Source organism: Barbatula barbatula (assembly GCF_947034865.1).
Source record: "Barbatula barbatula genome assembly, chromosome: 2".
NCBI classification, from domain to species: domain Eukaryota; kingdom Metazoa; phylum Chordata; class Actinopteri; order Cypriniformes; family Nemacheilidae; genus Barbatula; species Barbatula barbatula.
Genome location: NC_136767.1, coordinates 31,897,388 through 31,920,339, shown reverse-complemented (window position 1 = coordinate 31,920,339; position 22,952 = coordinate 31,897,388). Strand labels below are relative to the sequence as shown.

The window sequence follows — 22,952 nt, the reverse complement described above, 5'->3', positions numbered from 1 at the left end:
TACGCAGGCTGAACAGATTGATGGATAAGAGATGAGCAATAAGACTGCTTAAATATGGCTAAACACACCATCACAAATCAACAAAGCTTCTCGACATGGCTAACAGAATCCAGCTTTACACCGCCGGTAAGTGTCTTTACATTCAGCACAGACAGAACGCACCTTTTCTCTTAGTTATCTGACATCACACATTGTTATCTCGCACAAAACTCAGCGATATCGCACATCCTCATTCTTTAAATTCAACAAACAGCTCAGTATGAAGTTTATTTAACATTCTTAAAGTAGATTCTCATGATTTTGCTCTTGTTTTAACAGTCGCACTACTGTTACTGCTTTTGCCAACCAATGAGTCTTCATGCATCAATCCTGCATTTACTATGAAGAGAATGAAATCGTTGGGTAGAGAGGCATTGGAACATCTGGTGGGTTTCCGTGTTAGTTTTGCATTTATATTCAGGTTAAGCTTTTGTTGCTCAAAAGAGTCTCGGATCAACAGCCAATAGAGTCGATCTAAACACGGATTGGTTTGTGTTTTCAGGAGAACATGGCTAATGCAGCTCTGAGTGCTTACACAGGAGACTACAGCGTCGGGTGCATCAGAGAAGTGAAGGAACACGACTTGCTAAACTGTTCGATAATCCACACGTTCAGCTCATACCTGAAGGAGGCCGTCGAGATAGACGGGTTACAAGACGACACGAAACTACACGACAAGCTGAATGACATCAGACAGCGCTTGGAAGACCTGAAGCGATGCACGTGCGGAAATCGTACGGCAGACGACTGCGAGATGCCTTTCCGCGACAGAGAGATGTCTTCTGAGAACTTAGAAAAGCTAAGAAACATTCTTAAGCTTTTCACAAAATGGTTTTCCAAACCTATGGAGTGATGCTACGGTGAACGTAACTGCTCTGCTTAAGTTATTCCTTTTAGAAATATTGATATTTATTTATTTATTTATACGATCATGTTGTTTATTGAGACGACACATGGAGGAAAAACTCCTGCGATGCTAAACACAGATCTGAGCTATTTGAATACTTGTTTTCAAGCAACACTGTCAATGATATAAAGTCGCAATGAATAATAATAATAATATGCTATTTGCAGAACAATGTATATATTTTCCACTCAATGAAATAAATATGATAAGAAATGCATGCAAATTCTTCAAACGTTTATTAAGAAAAAACTTAAAAGCACTCCGTTCTGTCATGAGAACCTCTTACATGAGATTCAGCCCACAAGAATTGCAAAGCTAAGAAAACAAGTTTTACGTCTTATTTCAATGTTACTGCTGAGTATTTAAAGGACTCATCTAATCCTGTGAAAACAGATGTTTGACATTAAGACGCATGTGAAGTTTCCGACACGTGTGTGGTGTATTGTATGTACCAAATCCGGGGCAACAATCATTTTCATGGTTCTAGACTTTGAGCATTTATAACTTAAGGATTTCAAAGTAAAAAAAACCTGCAAATGAAAAAAAAGCCACCCTGAGATGTAAAGTAAGGCAACCGCTTGAATGATTCACATTCAAGTCTGAGAAACACAAAGCACTTCAGATAAAACTGACGTGTTCCATGAATGGCTCTTTAGAGAATGAATCAAACCGAGAATCCCTTTGATTGGTTTGGAAGAATCTTCAAACGGCTCTTTCCTAGAAAACGACAGCTCTTGACTTTCACCTTGCACAGGTTAACAAAACGCTACATAAAAACAATGTTTATTATTCAAAAGCTATTATATACTTAACACAATCGCAGCTTGTAACAGCATTTCCTCTTCAACACCTCCGACAAACAATAAGATGAAATAAAACCTCAACGTCGATATACACAAAAAGAAGCGTTCTTCTCTTGTCACACAGACCTGAGCACAGCACACGGTGTGTTAAGGCGTGACGTGTCTTCAAGGCTCTTGAGGATGTTGTGCGAGATCGATATGTCTGGAAATAAGTTCAGTCCATCAAATCCTCTGAACGATATCCATTTAAGGCTGAGATGTAGAGGAGTGTTTTTCGGTGTTGAGGACGGCCTGTTTGGCCTCTTCGGGTAAAAGCGCAGGATCCGCCAGGATGGAGGTGGAGGTGCAGAGCTGACGGAGCGTCCGGAGAACCACTGAACGAAACACACGAACAAAGTAGGAAAGAAACAAGATTAACATCTTATATTAATATTCACTGCAATTATCATGTCATATTGTACAAAAATGTGAATTTTTTTTAATACAATTTCAAAAAAAGAACATTTGTTTTGAACCTTGAAATGAAAAAAGCTAATTTCACACGTCATGTCTTAGTATTTGATGACGTTTGTATAAATGCTCAATGATTTTCGCATTTGAAAGCACTTTGATCTTTAAGACTTAAGTTTCTGAACACTTACTGGGTCTCAGGACCGGGAGAGCGCAGTAGCGGTCCAGCCACTGCATGGTGGTCTCACACAGCTCTGTGTGGTTGGTGGTCGACACCATCCCATTAAAAGACTCGAACAGGGGTTGAATAATGACACTGAACTGTGACAAAGGTATTAAAGAAAACAGGACCTGCCAGAGGAACGGTATAAACATCTATCGCGGAGGAATGCAACAATAGATTTTTCCTTTATGAATTCAGTTTTGTCCATGCTTCTGTCTGATTTAAGGATACGATCCAGAACTTCCAGTTCTGAAGAGTTCTGCTCTTTACGTAGTCCTCAAACTTCTCTTTCATGTGGTCGAAGCGATGCCGGGTGGCGGGGACCCCTGTGGCAGGAAGCTGTTCCTGGCATACGCTGATATACGGGAAATAATTTGCATGCTAGTCTGACTGCAGGTATACCCACAAAAGAAACATTTTATACATTTAATCACTCACTTTATTGATGCGTTTAGCTCTTCTATCTCCTCTCTCAATCTCTTGGTCTCTTCCAGTAACTGTTGTCTCTCCATCTGTAACTTGCCGATGTATTCAACGGTCTTCTGGAGTGTCGCTGCATTACTGATCTAAAAACCCGGATGTGAGACAATATTCACATTCAATCTGAATGTACAGTCCATAATTCTCATTTAACTGTTTATTGAACAGTTAAAAAAAGAGAAAAGGACCATGTACAATATGAGTGAGGTGATATATTTGCGTAAATGAAAAAAAGTTACATTTGATTGTGGCTTGAGAGTGGGCACCAGACTGCACAGAGTCTTGAAGCACACGTTGATGGTGAATCTTCTCTTTTGTTCAGCTGATATGTGACTCACCCTCCGACTCTGTAAAACAACAAGACTTTATCTACACTTCACTTTATACCATATTATTTTATGTATTATAATGTTAATATAATAAAAAATATATATATGTTTATATAACATAAATGCAAAAGACTTCACAGCTTCAACAGGGCTCGATAATGTGTTGTCTAGCATGTGATCATCTGAGTGTGATCTTTTGATCTGTACCTGAGTGCATTCAGACTTGGTCAGGCCTGTGCTGCTGTTGAGAGGTGACTGAGGACTCGGCACCTGTTCTGCTCCTAACGGTGACCCTTGACCTGAGATCCGCCCATCAAGTGCTGAAAAGAAACAAGCTCACGTTGACTATAAAAAACAAGCTTGCTTAATTAAAAAAAACAAGCTTGCTTAATTAAAACACTAAACTCACTTAAGGTTAAAAAACAAGCTCACCAAATAAAAAAACAAGCCCACTTTAAGTAAAAAATAAAAAAGCTCACATAACGTAAAGAAAAAGCTCAATTTAATTTCAAGAAATGGGGCCACTAAGTTAAAAAAAACAAGCCCACTTTAAGTAAAAAAAACAAACTCACTTCAAGTTGAAAAAACAAACTCACTTAAAGCGAGCCTGTTTTTTTACTTAGTGAGCTTGTTTTTTTAAATTAAATAATAAAAAACTAACTAACTTGAAGTAAATAAAAACAAGATCCTAAGTTAAAAACAAGCTCACTCGAAGTAAAAAAAACAAGCTCACTCGAAGTAAAAAAAACAAGCTCACTCTAAGTAAAAAAAACAAGCTCACTCTAAGTAAAAAAAACAAGCTCACTAAGTTAAAACAAGCTCACTCTAAGTAAAAAAAACAAGCTCACTCCAAGTTAAAACAAGCTCACTCTAAGTAGGGATGCTCCGATCCACCTTTTTTGCTTCCGATACCGATTCCGATACCTGAGATTCAGTATCGGCCGATACCGAGTACCGATCCGATACTAAGGTAAAAATTTTAAAGTGCACAATTACTTAATAAACTATGTGCATTGCTGTGCAAGACATCAGGCTCGACTTAACATAAATTTCCTGACCCCGTAAAACAAAATAACAAACTAATGATTCACAAATTTAGTAAATAGTTTATTAAACCAGCACCGGTGCAAAACAAATGAAAAATAAAACAAAAGTGTTCACTATCTTTGGACAAAAGACATTCAAAATTAAAGTGCAAATTAAGCAGCTGAATATAACAACAGCTTCACTAGCTTGATAAACGGGTATAAATAAATGGAAACAAAATCTCTTAATAATTTTTAAGAAAGTGCAAAAATAATTAAAAAATCAATTCGCAAAAAAAAGCTGCTGAAATTGAGCAAAAAAGTACTAGCTTTACTGCTTTAGATATTCAAAATAACATGAATCAGATCTTTTTAATGCTTTAGTCACTAAAGCAAAGTCCACTTAACTAAACTAAAGTTTAGTGAAAATAAAATTTAACATCCAACACAGAAACAGATGAATAAAACACTAGCTTCCCTAGCTGAGTAAAACTGCACATGTTTGTTGCATTTAACATGGCATTTTGTGGCACAAAATTCTCATCCAACCAGTGTGCGGTTAAACTTAAAAGCGACACGTCGCAGCTCCAGATATCTGTTGTAAAACTCACCGCATTGACATCTTTAATTTTTTCGGATATGTGTTTGCTTTTTGACTTTTCGGTACAGTTCAAGGTAGAGTTAAATATTTACGCTTCGGCGTGTCGTACTGCGGCTCCAGGTGGTTTATAAGGAGTCTGAAGCCATTATTCGCAACGACGGACAGCGGTTGCCCATCCATAACAATGAAAGCGGTGGAACTTATTGGCGTAGCTGTTGTAAAATAACTCCAAATGACAGATATTTTGGCTCGCTCCATGCTGTTCGCTGCTATATGTGTTCACTTGTTCACGTGCACTACGTACAGAGCACGTTGCTAGCGTATGATGTCGCACGTTGATAGCGTATGATGTCACACGTTGCTAGCGTATGATGTCGCACGTTGCGCAATGCGCAGCCGCCCACGAGAGAGTTTAAGCGCCGGTGTCTCCATGAACTTTTACATCGTCTAGCACAAATTTTATGTCAGATCGGGTATCGGTGACAAATTGCACCGATACCCGATCTAGAATTTTATTACGTATCGACGCCGATACCCGATACGAATATCGGATCGGAGCATCCCTAACTCTAAGTAAAAAAAACAAGCTCACTCTAAGTTAAAAACAAGCTCACTCGAAGTAAAAAAAACAAGCTCACTCCAAGTAAAAAAAACAAGCTCACTCCAAGTTAAAACAAGCTCACTCTAAGTAAAAAAAACAAGCTCACTCTAAGTTAAAAACAAGCTCACTCTAAGTAAAAAAAACAAGCTCACTAAGTTAAAACAAGCTCACTCTAAGTAAAAAAAACAAGCTCACTCCAAGTTAAAACAAGCTCACTCTAAGTAAAAAAAACAAGCTCACTCTAAGTTAAAAACAAGCTCACTCTAAGTTAAAAACAAGCTCACTCTAAGTAAAAAAAACAAGCTCACTCTAAGTAAAAAAAACAAGCTCACTCCAAGTTAAAACAAGCTCACTCTAAGTAAAAAAAACAAGCTCACTCCAAGTTAAAACAAGCTCACTCTAAGTAAAAAAAACAAGCTCACTCCAAGTTAAAACAAGCTCACTCTAAGTAAAAAAAACAAGCTCACTCGAAGTAAAAAAAACAAGCTCACTCGAAGTAAAAAAAACAAGCTCACTCTAAGTAAAAAAAACAAGCTCACTCTAAGTAAAAAAAACAAGCTCACTAAGTTAAAACAAGCTCACTCTAAGTAAAAAAAACAAGCTCACTCCAAGTTAAAACAAGCTCACTCTAAGTAAAAAAAACAAGCTCACTCTAAGTTAAAAACAAGCTCACTCGAAGTAAAAAAAACAAGCTCACTCCAAGTAAAAAAAACAAGCTCACTCCAAGTTAAAACAAGCTCACTCTAAGTAAAAAAAACAAGCTCACTCTAAGTTAAAAACAAGCTCACTCTAAGTAAAAAAAACAAGCTCACTAAGTTAAAACAAGCTCACTCTAAGTAAAAAAAACAAGCTCACTCCAAGTTAAAACAAGCTCACTCTAAGTAAAAAAAACAAGCTCACTCTAAGTTAAAAACAAGCTCACTCTAAGTTAAAAACAAGCTCACTCTAAGTAAAAAAAACAAGCTCACTCTAAGTTAAAACAAGCTCACTCTAAGTAAAAAAAACAAGCTCACTCCAAGTTAAAACAAGCTCACTCTAAGTAAAAAAAACAAGCTCACTCCAAGTTAAAACAAGCTCACTCTAAGTTAAAACAAGCTCACTCTAAGTAAAAAAAACAAGCTCACTCCAAGTTAAAACAAGCTAAATCTGACCTGCGGACTGTGCAGATGTTTTGCTGTTCGACACATTTGTGATGCTTTCCTCTTTGGGTATGATGAGTTGAGGAGATTTCTGTGTTTGGGGAAGAATGTGAAACCCAGCTGAAGCCTGTTCATGCGGTGTGACAAAAAAAGATCATGTACAGATATTCAAGAATGCACTGCTTAGTACCTTAATGAATTATTATTATCAAGCAGGGGGGCAAAATTCAGAATGAAGGAACTGGCTGCCTTTTAATTCACGAAACACAAGACAGATTAACGCAACAAAATAACAAAAACAAATGTATTCTGTTCTTAAAAATTGCTTTTAAAATGCAGTTTCCTTTCCTGTGTTGATGTACTTCCTGTTGAAACAGGAAGTTGAAATGAGAGATACTAAAGGGCACCTCACAGCTGTGACCTGTGTGTCAGAGGCCGGTGGTATCAGGAAGGGACATTTTCATTTTGGCTTGCTTTAAAATGGACGTATTAACCAAACTGATTTCTTATGATTTTTATTAACGTCAATTAAAATTCTAACAGGTTGTTACGACTATTATTAATAAAGCCCATGAGTTTCCATCGTTGCACAAAGAAAGCCTTGTTCTGGATGGCTCGACTTGTTTATCCCCAATTCTGAACTGAAAAGATGAGTTTAAAAGGCATTCACAATTCCCTTCTGAATGACGCTCAACCTTGTTGCTAACAGTAAAGGACATCAGTGATGTGAATGAAGCTTACACAAGGTAGACTGGAGGAGGCTATGACCATTCCAGTGGAGGAGTGTACGTCAGTGTTGAGAGGAGACGGAGTAACAATGACAGCGCTGCCAGGACCTGAGGATGAGTTACGGTGAGGACAGACATCAGGACAGACAGTAACAAAACGGCTTAGTGGAGAAGAGTCACAAACCTGTGAGTATAAGCTGAGACGGCAGCGGATTGGCCGGGACGATCGCCCTCTGCACGTGTCTGCTCTTTTTGTTAGAGACGGGGGGAGGAACTGGTTTTGGGAGGGCGAAATTCCGTGAGCCCACCGCCACGGGCTGAGGAGGAGACGCTGCACCAGGCAGACTGAAGCTGAGGGCCACATCAGCGGGAGTGACCGTGGACGGGGCGCTGTGAGTTTTTACGGATGGCGGTGGAAGGCTTGGGATGGGCTGGGGGGCTGTTACCGTAGGAGGGACGGGTGGGACTGAAGGTGGCATATTTGTCACTTGATCTGTGAACAGAGGCATGTAGCTCTGTTGGTAGGTGGGGGAAATGGCGTTATCGCCGTCCCGATTGGCTAACAGATGCCTGGGCAATGGAACGGAGTAGTCCGATGACATTGAAGGGAGGTCCGTGGAGAGCCGGATGGATGACAGGAGGGACGCCTAGCACACAGACAGATGTGGATTATCGATGACTGCACAAACTCATCTTTAATCAAGTCTGTGTTACCGTTGGTTTTTAAACTGCATATATAAATGAAATAAAACCATTTTACCAGGTTAACAGAGTGATGGTGTGCTTTGTGATTATTAGGCAATGACTGGAGAGGAAGTGCATGAGAAACAGCAATATTTCACTTTACAGACGTCATGTTACCTGTGTTTGAGAGTTGTTGTTGGTTAAGGGGGTGACTGAGGGGACAGTGGGGGATATTGAGGGAAAAGCTGGTGGACGCAGGGTGTGAAACAAATCTGGTTGAACAAAGAAAATTGGAGTGTGACTAGATGGACCCGTGTGTTCATACATTTACACATATATGACGTACATAAGATTCTTAGGTTTAAAGTGTTTTTAAATAAACTGATTTAATCAACTTTATTTATCACAGTTAAACTTTAAGCGAGCAGTTTTCATCAATATTAAACAGCATTCCTACCTTGCAGCGGTTCAAAAGTGTCCATGAAGTCCAGATTAGGCTGCAGGGGAATGAGGCCTGGCTGGATCATATCGGCGTTCCCGGCGTGTGCTGAGAAGACCGCCAGACTCAGTTACTCAAACTTGAAAACAAACCAGGTAACAAAACCAGACATCATCTCTCACCGATTTCTCTGGGATTGGGCCAGGCCACAGGCTGATGAGAGGACAGCGTGGAGAAGAGCGTGTCCGAGAACTCTGACATGAGCACATCCATGTCAAAGAGCGAATCCATCTCCATTGGAACGGGGGACTCGAGAATCCAGCGTGAGCTGCGGCGACCGCTGATGTCATCGTCCTGGCAGTAGGAGACACGGCAGGTGTCTGGACACACTTCTCCAAAGAGTGACAACTGTTCCTCCGCCTCCTTTGGGAGGTCAAAATGCAACAAGCAGAGTCATGCGGCGTAAAATGCTACCCGTGTATATTAGCATATATGCTAACAGTCAAACATTTGGACATCCAAATTTTTTTAAATCTCATGCAACACAGTCTTTATACATTTGTGACTAATGTATTTGGGGTCTTTATATGAATTTAGTGAAAAAACTACAATTTTAACTGTCTTTAGTTCATGCATATTCATGCAGGTAGTTCACGTTTACAATGCATCCCAGAATGCACTTTGTGAAGTCAGTTTCACACATGCAACCCATGGATTGCACGTTTTTGCATTCAAGTGGTGTAATGGTTGTGCCGTAATATATCACAACTCAAAAATAGTATATGTATCATAAAGGTTATGGCAATAATTATATTATACAATATTAAAATAATGCTTTTATAATATCGAAATTGTGATATTAATATACTTTTTTTTGTTCTTTAACAACTTATACAAGTTCTCTGTTCAAGTTTAACTAACCTTTAATTCCTTAATTTTTTTCAGCGGCAACCCTCAATTTATTTGTATTTATATTTATTCATTTAAGATGTTCAATTAAACCTTAAATGCTGTCAATTCAATAATAAATTGAATGTACAACAAGAAATGCTTTTGAAAATCGCTCATGTTTTGTAAATAACTGTTATTTGATCTTTGTTTAAAACATAAACCTCAAGTGATATTCCTTCTCAATCATTGATTTCTGTTCATTTTTAACCAAAAAAGTTCCCAATTAGTCAACGGTGAAAAGTTTATGGTAAGAAAAATGTAATGACTATTACATTACAATTATGTGCAATGAAAAAAACAATTTCAGACGATGTGGATAGTTAGTGAACCCAACATCAGAAAACACTTGCCGAGAGCATGCATGTACACACATCAACACAAACAAAACCACACGCCTCTAACTAAATCTTCATTTCAAGTTTACAACAAAACGCTTACCGTAAGGAGACTGGAAAGGTCTTCATCCTTGTGCTTCTGTAACTACAAAATCAGAAAATAAGTGCTGTGAATCGCTGCAATATTATTGCATATATTGAACACGTGTGCACAGCGGCGGCGTCGCCCTAATTTAGACGACAGCATGTTCAATTAAAACCATACCCTTTTCTTGAAGTATGTTCTCCATTTATGATACTCTCTGATGACGATTTCTATTCTTCTTTTCCAATATTTTCCTTCTGTCGCTATTGCCTAAATATAAAAAATAAGCAAATTGGCATCCTGACAAAGTCCTCATACAGACACAATAGTGTGTACTTTTCAGTGGCATGAGTGACACACTCACCTCCGTGGGTCGATGTACTCCAGAGTCCATATTTCCATCCAAAGGTGTGACAAAGTGGCAAACCGGGTTCTGTCTCTTCTCTACATCTTCCAGAAAGAAAAGCCACGCAGACATGAATCAACAAATCTACATCTGAACATAACTCAAGGATATTGGTGTCGTCTTATTTGTCTTACATTGCATGTACCAGGCTCTCCAGATGGCATTGTTCAAGCGAATCTTGTCCCTCCACAACAGCTTCAGTCCCTTGAAGTTCTTCCATTTTGGTGACACTAACCTCCCGCTAACAGACGGGCGATAAACAAAGGTCACACATTTGAAAATACGTTTATAAACCATTCAGACAATTGTGTGTTTTGTGTATGTATGTAATCATGTATGTATGTACATAATTTTAAACAAGCAAACAGTGTTACTTACTGCTTCTTCAGTCTGAATTTGAAGACTAAGCATTTTAGTATGTTTTTCGTGCCAAATATTTGCCCTTTAACATCTGACAAACGATAATATCATGAATAAATGATTAAAGAAGGTAGTCCTTGAAAGCTGGAGTGAACGTGAGATTATCCCCTATGAAGCACAAGCAATGACAATAACAAACCTAAACAGAGATTTACACAATATTTAGGAGAGTTTCACAAGGAAATCACTGGCCAGATACACTAAGAACGTCTAAGAAGAGAAACTGACTCAAGCATTCTTCAGATTGATTTACAGCCAAGTACATGCATGTCCAAAGCATCTTATTTTAGCAACAGAGGCTAAACAAGTACGCATCAGAGAAAGCTCATGTCCTAACAGGACAACTATCAATGCAACATACAAATCTTTACTTTCACAAAGCGAGAGTTGACTTCTTCATCAATCTGTGATCAATGTTGCATTTGTTGTGTCTACAAGCTTTCATCTTCAAGATATTATAATACGTAAACACACACACAAAAATAATAGTAGCGGGAAATGTTTCATTCCTGTTACAAATGTCCAAGTGGTTAGAGCATGGCGCTAGCAACGCCAAGGTCATGAGTGCGAACCACACATACTCAGATACAATGTATAGTATAATGCAATGTAAGTCGCTTTGGATAAAAGTGTCTGCCGAATGCATAAATGTAAATCTCACCCCAAACACATTGGTGCAAAGAGATCAATCAACCTCAAGATATTTACATTATCACAAGAAAAAAATATAATTTACAACAATCAACACGCTAAGACATAAACCTATAGATCATCTTTTTTGTGTACATAAAAATATCACTGTGGTTCTATAGCTTGAAGTCCCTGGGATGTACCGATCCGATACTCTGGATCGGATTTGGCTCCGATCCATACCTTTTTGAATGGATCGGGTATCGATCATGCGCGAGTCAGCACAACCGATCCAAATCCGATACCAATTTAGCAGCAATTGTTGAACGGGGAGCTGTATTTAAGTAAATAGAAAACGTTCATTTATTTTGAGAAAAATGCATTTACTTAAAAATAATAATTAAATACTTTGAAATTTATTTTGCGTAATGGCCCGACAGGCGAGTTTAGTGGGGAGACCTTTCAGGACCCAACTTTACGCCTATATGGAAATTTCAGCGCGTTGAAGATGTCGCAGATGTGGAAATATTTCACGCTTGAAACAACAGAAAGCAGCACAGCTGCCAGTGTGTAAGTACTGTTGCGCGTTACAACACGACACATTTAATCAAACATCTTCAGAAGCATCACGGAAAAGATCACGAAGAGTTTGTACAAGCGAAACGCAAAAAGGACGAATTAAAGCACCAAACCTTGCAGGAATTATTTCAAAGGCAAGAAAAACTTCACAAAGACGACAAAAAAATCTGTAAAAAAAATCACAGAAAAAGTTGTGGAATTTATTGTACTAGATAATCAGCCTCTCTTCTGTTGTGGAAAATGTAGGCTTCCGTCGTCTGAACCGCGTTAGTTTACCATCGCGTAAATACATTTCTGAAACAGCTTTGCCCGAGTTATTTTATAGTGTTGTCGCATGTTGCGGATCAGTTAAAAGATGTAAAATCTTTGAGCTTCACTGCTAATATTTGGAGCTCCGACGTGTGTCCCATTCCCTTTTGAGGTTAACCGCGCATGGGATGGATTCTGGTTATGCATTGCAGAGTGCTGTGCTACATGCTAAAGAGTTGCGAGGATCACAAACAACAGCGTGATTTCAGCTTCAATCAAAGAAATGCTGGATGGTTGGAAAATACAGATTGTCATTTTGATGACTCCATAGCTTGATTAAATGTAATTTATTTCAATTATAAGTTTAGCACAGTGTTCTTGATAAAGATGTTCGTCATACTGTGTATATTATTTATCTTAGTTTTGATGTATTTCATGAATATGCAAAGCTTGACTTTAAGCAGATAAATTTAATGACTGTGTGAGTTACAGACATTCTAAACCTTAAAAGGTCAACAATAACTGATATCGGATTTGGATCGGTATCGGCCGATATTTGAAAGTTCAGTATCGGAATCGGATCGGCAGAGAAAAACTGGTATCGGTGCATCCCTACTGTGAGCCGGAAGTTACGATCGTTTTACTTCCGTAGTCTGACACATTTCCGAGTGAAAAGGAATTTCAAAGGAGAAATTAGTGGGCGTGGCTTGGGTTTTTCACCACGAATTGACTGGATGTGTAAAAACTGCTTTTGCATCGATTTTAACCGGCAGCAGACCGACAGTGAAGGCGAGAAGTTAAAGGATGCTCCGGCCAAACCGTTTAATTTACGTGATTTGAGATGGATAGTCATTTCAGTGCATAAGTGCATTTTCATATTTAATCTGAAGATTATGAGCGTACATTAAATATTAAAAGAAAATGACCCTCATTGATAAGCAATTGACTATAAATGCTGCAATATGTCATGAAGAAAGATTTTTGATTTTTTGATTTCACTGGGACTTTAACTGACGGATCCTTGTGTAGCAGCACAGGGGTTATGGGCTTGATTCCCGAACAACAGTAATACTGATCAAAACTATATCCTGAATGCATTGTGCATTGTTACGGATAAAAGTGTCTGCCAAATGCATGAATGTAAATTGAAATGCACTTTATTTTGGGTTACCTAAAAGGGTAGAGGTAACAAAACATGTCCGCCCCCCAAGAATTTAAACAACAATCAACTTGCAGATTTACGCAACATTGCAAATAAAGTACGCACTCATCTGAATGGGGAAGTGAAAATCAAAAGCGTTCCTGTAACTTCGTAGGCTGGGCATTACACAAGCAAAGTCACGAGAAATCACATACTCATCAAATGTACAGCTGATGATATCATAAATCAAATGTACAGCTGATTATATCATAAATCAAATGTATAGCTGATTATATCATAAATCAAATGTATAGCTGATGATATCATAAATCAAATGTACAGCTGATGATATCATATATCACTACTACTGGGATATAACCCAGAAAAAATAAGGACAAGCCAGATTTCACTATAAAAACTGAGTTTAATTATGGCACTAGAAGAAAAACCACTCTGGTCAAATCTCATCAATAACTATTATATTTGTAGTAAAACTATGCTAATTTTATACATGACACTATGTTCACACTTTTACAATCCATACGACTTAATGGCAAAAGTACATTATGTTCACACTGAATACTAAAATAGTACAAACTAAAATGTTCTAATGTGAAGTATAGTTAGATCAGCTGCACACTTACCCGATGATAAACAAACCCGAGTCTTATTTTTGATTTTCACTCAGTGGGCTAAACAAAAACGTCTAGAACTTATACTTATACACGTAAATTATACACTTTGTGACTGTATGTTGCCAATATTGACACTTATAACGTCTATTAGATAAACGATAGAAACGTTCTGTGTTGCCACAGAACAAAGCAAAATTGGAACTGCTAAACTAGCTTCACAACAACAACAACAACAACAACAACAACTGTATATTCAGTAACAGCAAAGACAGCCCTAAACAAATATCCTCCAAAAATAAACAACAAACACACGTCTAATATGATGGAGATATGAAAGGGTTTTGCTAGATCCATTTAGGCTAGCTAGCAGCGAGTTAAGCTCTTACCGGTAACGTTACCTGCTTCTTTTACGGTAACGTTATATTAAACTAACCAAGTTGTGAATAAACGTGTTTTGTGTGGAGACAAACTAACCTGTACGCGAGGGTCATGCACTCGAAGAGTTTCGTCAGAGACGCGTCGATGGACAGATGCGACCTGCTCGTCTTTCCGAAGAGATACGTCTGGCACGTTTGTTTATTAACGGTATCGAAGTCGTAGCCTTTCTTCGGCGGGTGGTCGGTATGAGGAGAAGACACCATGAAATGACCGCTGTGTATGATCTGAGACTCGCGGCCGTCCGGTTTCTTTAACGCGTGACTCGACTCTTCGGGGTCCGAATCGTCGTCCTGCTTGACGGTTATCGCGGCGGCGTGGCGGTACGGCCGCATTTCTCGAACGGCCATGGCGAAGTCAACGCTGCTGCGATCTTGCGATAATATGTGCGCTTCGTCCGTAGCTTTAGGGTGAAGTTAGACGTTTTTTGTCATTGTTTCGGTTTTCACCAGCGTTAGCATCGATGCTAGCGCTGGAAAGTTGTTTTGGGACTCCAGACTCAGACTCGCAGTGACCCGGATCCGGGCGCTATTGGTTGACTCGTGCTCACACCCACTTACCGCGAGTGAAACAACTGTGCAAGTCAGTCAAAATATGTTTGGATCTACAATACCGTAATAACAACTTCAACGTAGCCACACAGAAAATAGTTTACTACGTCAAAGTCCAGCCTACTTAAAACGCACACATTGAGAATATCAAAGTGCACATGATGTGTGGAATACTTTTTTATTGTACAAACACTTATATCTTAACAGTGATATATTTAAAATGGAACACAAACAATGATCACAAAGCTTTCTCAAAACAAACCTTTTATATGTCATACAACAAATTAAAATCTAAACAGTTGAGCCATCAACAGAAAGTGCTTGGAAAAATTCAGTGTTAAGTGAAAAGCAAATAGTGTAAACTATAAACTTATGCAGCTGGGTAAAACAGATAGATCACGACAGAACCAAAACAAAGAAGTTTGTCCTCCAAACATGGCCGATTCAGAGAGGAAAACATCACAGTGCTTTCCAGTCCACGGGCTCCTTCCCTGATTTTGTCAACAATTCATTTGTTTTTGAAAAGTGTTTGCATCCGAAGAAGCCACGGTGGGCGGACAGCGGTGAAGGGTGGACTGCCTGCAGAACATGGTGTCGCTTCTAGAAGTACAAGGAGAAAACATTAACATATCCCTGCAGACGTTCTTCACGTATTTAGACTTGACAAATTCTATTTAGCGTGGCATAAACTTACCTTGTTGATGGCAGCCCCCTTCTTCTGTGCATATGAGCCCCAGAGAATGAAAACAAGACCCTGCAAGTTAGCATTGAGCCACTGTACCACAGCGTCTGTGAAAATCTCCCATCCCTTGTCTTTGTGAGAGTTAGCCTGGTGTGCGCGCACAGTTAGCACAGCATTCAGCAACAAGACACCTGGAGAAGGGTGGTTATATTTCGTGTTATGTATGTGATTTAAAACACACCAGAGTTTGTTTAGTGTAATGTGGCTAGTGGTGTAATTTATAGATGTAAGACATGGCAAAGTTAACCTTGCTTTGCCCATCCCGTAAGGTTTCCATGGTCAGGCTGCTTAAAGCCTTCTATGTCTGATGCCAGTTCTTTGAACATGTTTATCAAGCTGTGAATCATAAAAGCATGCTATGAGCCTTCATCCTATTTTTTAACGAACAACAAAAGATGTTTGTAAGGTAATACCTCGGCGGAGGTGGCACGGGTCTCTGAACGCTGAAACACAGACCGTGAGCCTGGTTAGGTCCATGATAAGGATCCTGGCCCAGTATCACAACCTTAACCTGCCGTCAGAAAAGAAATGATTTTATAAATATTTAAAGGGGTCATATGGCGTAATTATTAGAGCTGCAACTAACGATTATTTTAATAATCGATTAATCTGTCGATTATTTGTCCGATTAATCGATGAATCGGATAAAAATTTTAAAGCATTCATTTTCCACCCTTTATTGAAAAATAGAACTGACAGTGCAAAACATATTTCAAAAGCTTTATTATTACTTATTATATTATTATTACAGCTTGCTGTGGTGTACATGACACCGCAAGTAACACAAAGAGCAAATACACACACACAAATACATTTTAAAATATAAATAAAAAAAATTACAGTTTAAAATATTTTAAATTAAAATTTATCGTTTTCTATTTCAATATATCTCAGTATTGCTGTTTTTATTTGCATTTAGATCAAATAAATTTAGCCTTGCTGAGAATTTATAAAGGACAACAGATTGAAATATTAATGGGCAAAAAGAGGCAAGGGAATAAAAACGTGTCTTTTGTCTTGCTAAATATATAACGTTACCACCCCTGCTTTAGCCTACTACTGTTATTAGCGAGCTAACGCTAACTTGTCATGCTTATTAAGCTGGATAGCGAGTAAACACCAGCACCAGAAGAGCTACTGGAGGGACGTTACATTCATTTTACTTCAAAACAGAACAAAAGTAGTAATTTGTAGTGACTTATCCTGCTGTTGAACTCCCTTCCTCATCAAGGACTCCAGCATATTTACGTTTTAGGTGCTGTATCATCACCGTGGTGCTCCCGTGCCAGGGCTTGTCGCTTTTGCATATCTTGCAATTCCCATACCTTGGATGATTTAGTTCGTATTGATTCATTTGCCCCAACCATGTTTCGGAAAAGTGTTACGGGTCTCTCTGATGGTCTTTCCTATACCTCCGCACTGCTTTTTTTAAACAGCTATGCTGTGCGGCGCGGTTTCATCTTTTTCTCCTCCGCAACTTTTTTTATACAGAAACATGTGGCGTAATAGTTGCGCGACACAACGAATCGATAATGAAATTCGTTGCCAACTATTTTAATAATCGAATTTTATCGATTTTATCGATTCGTTGTTGCAGCCCTAGTAATTATGTGTTTTTCTGTGTGTTATTAGTAGTGCTGCGCGATGAATCGTTATAAAGATTGGGATCTCGTTTCAAACAGCCGCACATTATTGATTAATGAAAAGCAAAGATCCTTGTTTGTTTATTGACTTACACCTTTGACTAAATCATAATCGTACGCATGACACACGCGTTTACAAACTCTCCCTCCATCCATCCATCCATTTTCTACCGCTTATCCGGGGCCGGGTCGCGGGGGCAGCAATCTAAGCAGATATGCCCAGACATCCCTCACCATAGACACTTCCTCCAGCTCTTCCGGGGGGACACTGAGGCGTTCCCAGGCCAGCCGGGAGACATAGTCCCACCAGCGTGTCCTTGGGAAGGCGTCCAGTAGGCATCCGTAACAGATGCCCAAGCCACCTCAGCTGACCCCTCTCGATGTGGAGGAGCAGCGGCTCTACTCCGAGCTCCTCCCGGGTGACCGAGCTTCTCACCCTATCTCTAAGATTGACCGGTAAATTGAGAGCTTCGCCTTGCGGCTCAGCTCTTTCTTCACCACGACAGACCGGTACATCGACGGCATTACTGCAGAAGCTGCACCGATCCGTCTGTCAATCTCCCGTTCCATCCTTCCCTCACTCGTGAACAAGACCCCGAGATACTTAAACTCCTCCACTTGAGGAAGGAACTCTCCACCAACCTGTAGTGGGCAAGCCACCCTTTTCCGACTGAGGACCATGGTCTCGGATTTGGAGGTACTGATTTTCATTCCAGCCGCTTCACACTCTGCTGTAAACCGTCCCAGTGCATGCTGAAGGTCCTGGTTTGAAGGGGCCAACACGACAACATCATCCGCAAATAGCAGAGACGAGATCGTGTGGTCCCCAAACCTGACACCCTCCGGCCCCTGGCTGCGCCTAGAAATTCTGTCCATAAAAATTACGAACAGAACCGGTGACAAAGGGCAGCCCTGCCGGAGTCCGACATGCACTGGGAACAAGTCCGACTTACTGCCGGCAATGCGAACCAAGCTCCTGCTTCGGCCGTACAGGGACCTGACAGCCCTTAGCAAAGGACCACAGACCCCATACTCCCGAAAAACCCTCCACAGGATGCCACGAGAGATACAGTCGAAGGCCTTCTCCAAATCCACATAACACATGTGGATTGGTTGAGCAAACTCCCATGACAGAGTGAGAGACCTAACCCCGACCCGTAGGCGCAGGGAAACGACACTCCCGTTCACCGGGGTAAACTCCAACACATGGCGGGAGAGCTGGGGGGCTATAAGCAGACCCACCCCAGCCCGCCGCCTCTCCCCATGGGCAACTCCAGAGTGATGAAGTGTCCATCCTCTCTCGAGGAGTGCGGTTCCAGAGCCCAAGCCATGCGTAGAGGTGATCCCGACTATCTCTAGTCGGAACCTCTCAACCTCACGCACCATCTCAGGCTCCTTCCCCGCCAGCGAGGTGACGTTCCACGTCCCTAGAGATAGCTTCCGTGTCCAGGGATCGGGCTGTCGAGGCACTCTCCTCCGACTGCCGCCCGATCCACTACGCACCGACCCCCTATGGTCCCTCCCGCACTTGGTGAGCCCAGGGGAAGTTTACAAACTCTCATTCTGCCCAAATTTATCTCACACCAAATAACAAACCAACAGGGTTGTGTTACAGTTCTGATTGTGCGTCACACATCTTAACGGGACAGGGTTCAAACAAAACTCTAAAACAAATCCGAGTTCACGCTTATATCTGTCATTACGGTAAATACAGTTCATGAGAGTGCATGGGGCTTATCGCTGTATTAACGCTTATCAAGTTGCCCAGAATTTCATGTTTTCTGGTTATTTCAAACTGTTTACAGGTGATAATACTGTGTTGTTATGTTTATCAGTTGTGTCTTACTTTAAAGACCCCTTCAAGCAGTCTGTAGATGTCAAGGAAATTGATAAATCTTTCTGAAATCGCAAGTGTGACTTTATGAATTTATTTTACTGTAGATATATTTCATATACAAGTTACTTCAATGCATTTAAAGTAAACCTTAATTGAAATAACCACTTTTGTTTACCCATGGTAGTTGTTGTAAAAAAATTCTCGCTAAAGTTACTATAGGTTAGCCATGAAATATATAATAATTTTTAAGAAAAGTCCTAAATATGACATATTTCTTATTACAAAAGAATCGTGATTCTCAATTGATCCAGAATCGTGCAGCTCTAGTTATAGGTTGCCCATGCATGTATTAAGACACGTAAAATTGCACAAATTAAAGTGTCGGAAAAAAGACGCATTATATCTAAAAGCAAATGTTCACCCAGACCTGCCTGAAACGCCTCGTGTAATCACACCCCCAAAAATCGACGTCAGTTTGTGGTATGATTTGACAAAGACCGCCCAAATGTAAACGCAAGTAAGGGGGGCGTACCTGTCAGTACAATTGCTTTGGATAAAAGCGTCTGCCAAATGACTAAATGCTTTGGAACCTGATGTTCCAAATATGGGAAGAGGCGTTACATTTCCGTGACACGCTTGCAGTATTCGACCAATCACTATGCACTGGTGAACTGGCCAATCGGAGCACACCTCGCTGTTCAGAGCGATGAACAAAGATCTGTGCGTTTCAGAGAGGCGGGGCAAAGAGGAGATACAAACATGCACGTATGCGTTTCTCAACCTTAAATATTGTATACACACCCAGATTATATTCGTTTTAGCCGTATCATATGACCCCTTTAAGCAAAACCACTCATCGCTCATGACTGGACATCTATAGTAGCATCAAGACTATAGCTCAATAAACACAAAAGGAAAGAAAAATGTCGTCATTCCTACGTAATGTGTTTCTTTGTCCTTTATAAGCCTTAGACTGTTTTATTTCTTCTTTTTTTGTGAATATTTAAGAAAACGAAAGAAAATGTCATCTAAGACGATATTACGAGCTTTATGTGAACACAACATTCCTAACACAAAACTCACATCTTTTAAATCACACATTTGTGTCCAGGTGAAAACATCATGAGGCGGCGGATAGATGTTGTGCTTTTTTCTCTCCTCACCAACAAAAGACATTAACTGCAAAAAAACAACAACACCAATTGTTAAGGAATTGTACTTATATTCCTATATAAACACACACGCAAACATATAAAGTGAAGACTTTATAGGTTTTTGCACTCTATACTGCTCACTTGCACACCAGAAATATTATACTGAATGCTCATTTGCACCAATGGACCACTTTCATAACTGCATTAACTCATCTACTGCACTGTAACCTTATTAACTGCATTTACTCGTATAATGCACCGTAACTTCAATAACCGCATTAACTCATATTCATTTATACTGTAGTACTTCAACAACTGCATTAACTCCTCTATTGCACTGCAACTTTAATAGCTAATGTCTATAATTAATGCACACTTAAGTCACTTGCACTATTGTTTATTATCTTTTCATAGCCACCTGTACATTAATGTTCATAGTATATAGCCATCTGTATATATTGTTCATAGTACAAACTACTACTAGAACAAACCTACAGTAAAGTATTTTCATAGTCCATGCCCACTGTATAATATTTTTCTAATATTGTATTCTGTATTTATTGACTGTATATCCTGCACTTCTGGTTTGACATAAAGTACATTTCGTTACACTGTACTCGTATATGTGTAATGACAATAAAGTTGAATCTAATCTAATCTAAAAAGACGCGTGTAGTTGTCACGCATTTTAGTGCAGCACGTATTTCTCAAACTCAAATGTTTGACATCTTCAGACACCTTTAAAACTTTTCATAAGATTACACGTGTCTTACTGATTTGAAATATTCCTTTTTAAACTCCTTGTTCAGGGCTATTTCCCAGCTCTCTCCGACCCCGTCTGGAACACACTGCTGGGAGTTGAGTCGCATCAGCGCGGCCGCTTTGTTTGTGGCGATCCGCTCCAGATGCTCTGGACTCGGTGATGGTGCGGATCTAACATCGCTGCTCTTCTTCTTCTGCTTTTTTGCCTGAGAAGATATTTCAGTGTATCTGGTTGAAATGTCTGTTCGTTTGACAGAACGGCCTCCCATTAATGGGTTTAAAAGTCTAAGGATTAATGTGTTTGAAAACATTATGTCCGATTAAGATGAACACGTGGAGGTGTTGTCATTAACCTCATAGCGAAGACTGAAATATAGCAGTAACAGCACAAAATGCAAAACTGATGTTTAGATAACTTAATATATTGCGTCTTTGAGGCTCTACAAAGTCCGCAGCCGTGCTTTACTTTGTCCAAGTGACGTAAAACTATTTCCGGGAGTGACCAACTACATTTAGCGGGAAAGACCTTTGTTGCGTTGAAGAATAATGCACACTTTACAAACACATGTAGTAAACATTTATGCCACGGAATAAAGACAATATAGAAGTTTGACCACTATTGGCGCTGCGCAGACCGTCCAAGTTATGAGCTCGAAGTACCGCGAGAACGATTCCAGGGCAGGGCCATCGCGGTACTTTGACGTCATAAACCAACCTCTCTGCGCAATTACGCATAAGTCGTGCACTTCTAATGTTTTTGCTCGTAAATGAATACAAAACCGGACATGATGAATAAATAGACACGAGCTAAACTATAATCGTCTTAATTCAGATATGGTGCGACTGTCCACGCGCGCCGTTGCAGAAGTGTAACGTTATTTTACTTACGTCAGCGTCCTCGGTAAATGTATGCAACTCTTCAAGATTCCTTTTCTTTGACGCTGGAGAGAAGAACGACGTGATGCTTTTCTGTCCGATCATTTCTGCGGATAAAATGAACTATAAAAACAACACAAATCCCTGGACACTGCCGGCGCGTGGAAAACGTTCGAAAGACTCCCGCCAGATGCCCGTGACGTCACGTGGAAGGGCGTGTACTGTTGAGCACAGAGGGCAGCGGCAATTGAAAATGCGTTTGTTGTACTTTTATAACATTATAGTTTATCTGGTAGGTAAACTATGTGTTGTATGTAACTGTCATGTCTTATAATGATGACGTTTTTTTTCTATTAAAAAAAGCTTTCTCGAAAAGAGGCGGGGTCATAGGCCCCTCCTCCTGGTCAGAGTGCGCGTATTCCTGTGACTGACTCGCAAATATAATAAACACGTGTAATATAAATATACATAAACAACAACTGTGATAGTCAAATAATCATTCGTTTGTTTGAGTGCGAAGATATAGATCGGATGTATGGAATATCAGCAACTTTCTTACTATTCATTACTACAGCTATTTTATTTGTATAATCAAATAACCCGTAAAGATTTATCCACAGACCCTCTTTCATTTATTTATTCATTTATTTATTATTTAACAATAGTTTGTTTAGAGTCCATCAGAACGGAAAAATAAAGAAACAATATAAAGTACGAGTCCAAATAAAAGTCTAAATTCATTTTCCAGTAACAGGACCATGAACCATGCTTACATTAAAAGCGAAGACCTGAGACGCTCAAAATAATTGTGCATAGTTAGAGCGCCATCGTGTGGGTAACTGTAAAACACTCCCAAATCCATTTGATCGATGCGGGTTTAATGGGATTATTAAAATCTCTCAAACCCTCCATTTGACCCCATCCCACCCTAAATTCTATATAAAATCTCCCTAAGAAGCCTCCCTGAAATTGAAATGATACTGTGAAAATGTTTTGGACAACGTTTTTATATGACGCTGCTTCATCCATCCTTAAAAATAACATTGTAAACAGCAATTAAAAGAGCAAGTGTT

General features: G+C 39.6%; 2 protein-coding genes across 3 annotated transcripts; both read right to left on the bottom strand.

Annotated features, from left to right (window-relative positions):
- Nucleotides 1-1,713: 1,713 nt before the first annotated feature.
- Nucleotides 1,714-14,904, bottom strand: mlxip (MLX interacting protein). 2 transcript variants are annotated; one of them, XM_079479468.1, is made up of 17 exons: nt 14,354-14,904; nt 10,360-10,466; nt 10,184-10,269; nt 10,000-10,089; nt 9,838-9,879; nt 8,631-8,871; nt 8,467-8,556; nt 8,187-8,281; nt 7,510-7,972; nt 7,339-7,433; nt 6,610-6,724; nt 3,439-3,551; nt 3,142-3,249; nt 2,861-2,988; nt 2,654-2,777; nt 2,391-2,520; nt 1,714-2,123 (listed from the first exon to the last, which is right to left on the bottom strand). In XM_079479468.1, exons 1-17 carry the CDS (start codon nt 14,662-14,664, stop codon nt 1,996-1,998), a joined length of 2,466 nt encoding a protein of 821 aa, XP_079335594.1. In that variant the 5' UTR covers nt 14,665-14,904; the 3' UTR covers nt 1,714-1,995. The 2 variants fall into 2 exon arrangements, with proteins under 2 accessions (XP_079335594.1, XP_079335595.1); XM_079479469.1 differs by having other exon boundaries at nt 10,184-10,263; nt 14,354-14,881.
- unga (uracil DNA glycosylase a) lies at nt 14,789-22,214 on the bottom strand. Its single transcript, XM_079479489.1, has 7 exons — nt 21,892-22,214; nt 21,015-21,209; nt 20,171-20,266; nt 16,021-16,118; nt 15,855-15,943; nt 15,560-15,738; nt 14,789-15,465 (listed from the first exon to the last, which is right to left on the bottom strand). The coding sequence occupies exons 1-7, from the start codon at nt 21,982-21,984 to the stop codon at nt 15,325-15,327; spliced, it is 891 nt and encodes a 296-aa protein (XP_079335615.1). The 5' UTR covers nt 21,985-22,214; the 3' UTR covers nt 14,789-15,324.
- Between the last annotated feature and the right edge of the window lie 738 nt (nt 22,215-22,952).

Excerpts from the sequence above, each read along its gene's own strand:
- mlxip (XM_079479468.1), bottom strand. The coding sequence starts at position 14,664 with ATGGCCGTTCGAGAAATGCGGCCGTACCGCCACGCCGCCGCGATAACC. Across the intron at positions 8,557-8,630 it reads GCCCAATCCCAGAGAAATCG|CACACGCCGGGAACGCCGAT; the intron begins GTGAGAGATGAT and ends CGGTCTTCTCAG. Across the intron at positions 8,282-8,466 it reads CACTTTTGAACCGCTGCAAG|ATTTGTTTCACACCCTGCGT; the intron begins GTAGGAATGCTG and ends TTGTTCAACCAG.
- unga (XM_079479489.1), bottom strand. The coding sequence starts at position 21,984 with ATGATCGGACAGAAAAGCATCACGTCGTTCTTCTCTCCAGCGTCAAAG. Across the intron at positions 20,267-21,014 it reads AAAAGGAATATTTCAAATCA|TTAATGTCTTTTGTTGGTGA; the intron begins GTAAGACACGTG and ends GTTTTTTTGCAG. Across the intron at positions 15,944-16,020 it reads CCCGTGCCACCTCCGCCGAG|CTTGATAAACATGTTCAAAG; the intron begins GTATTACCTTAC and ends TATGATTCACAG.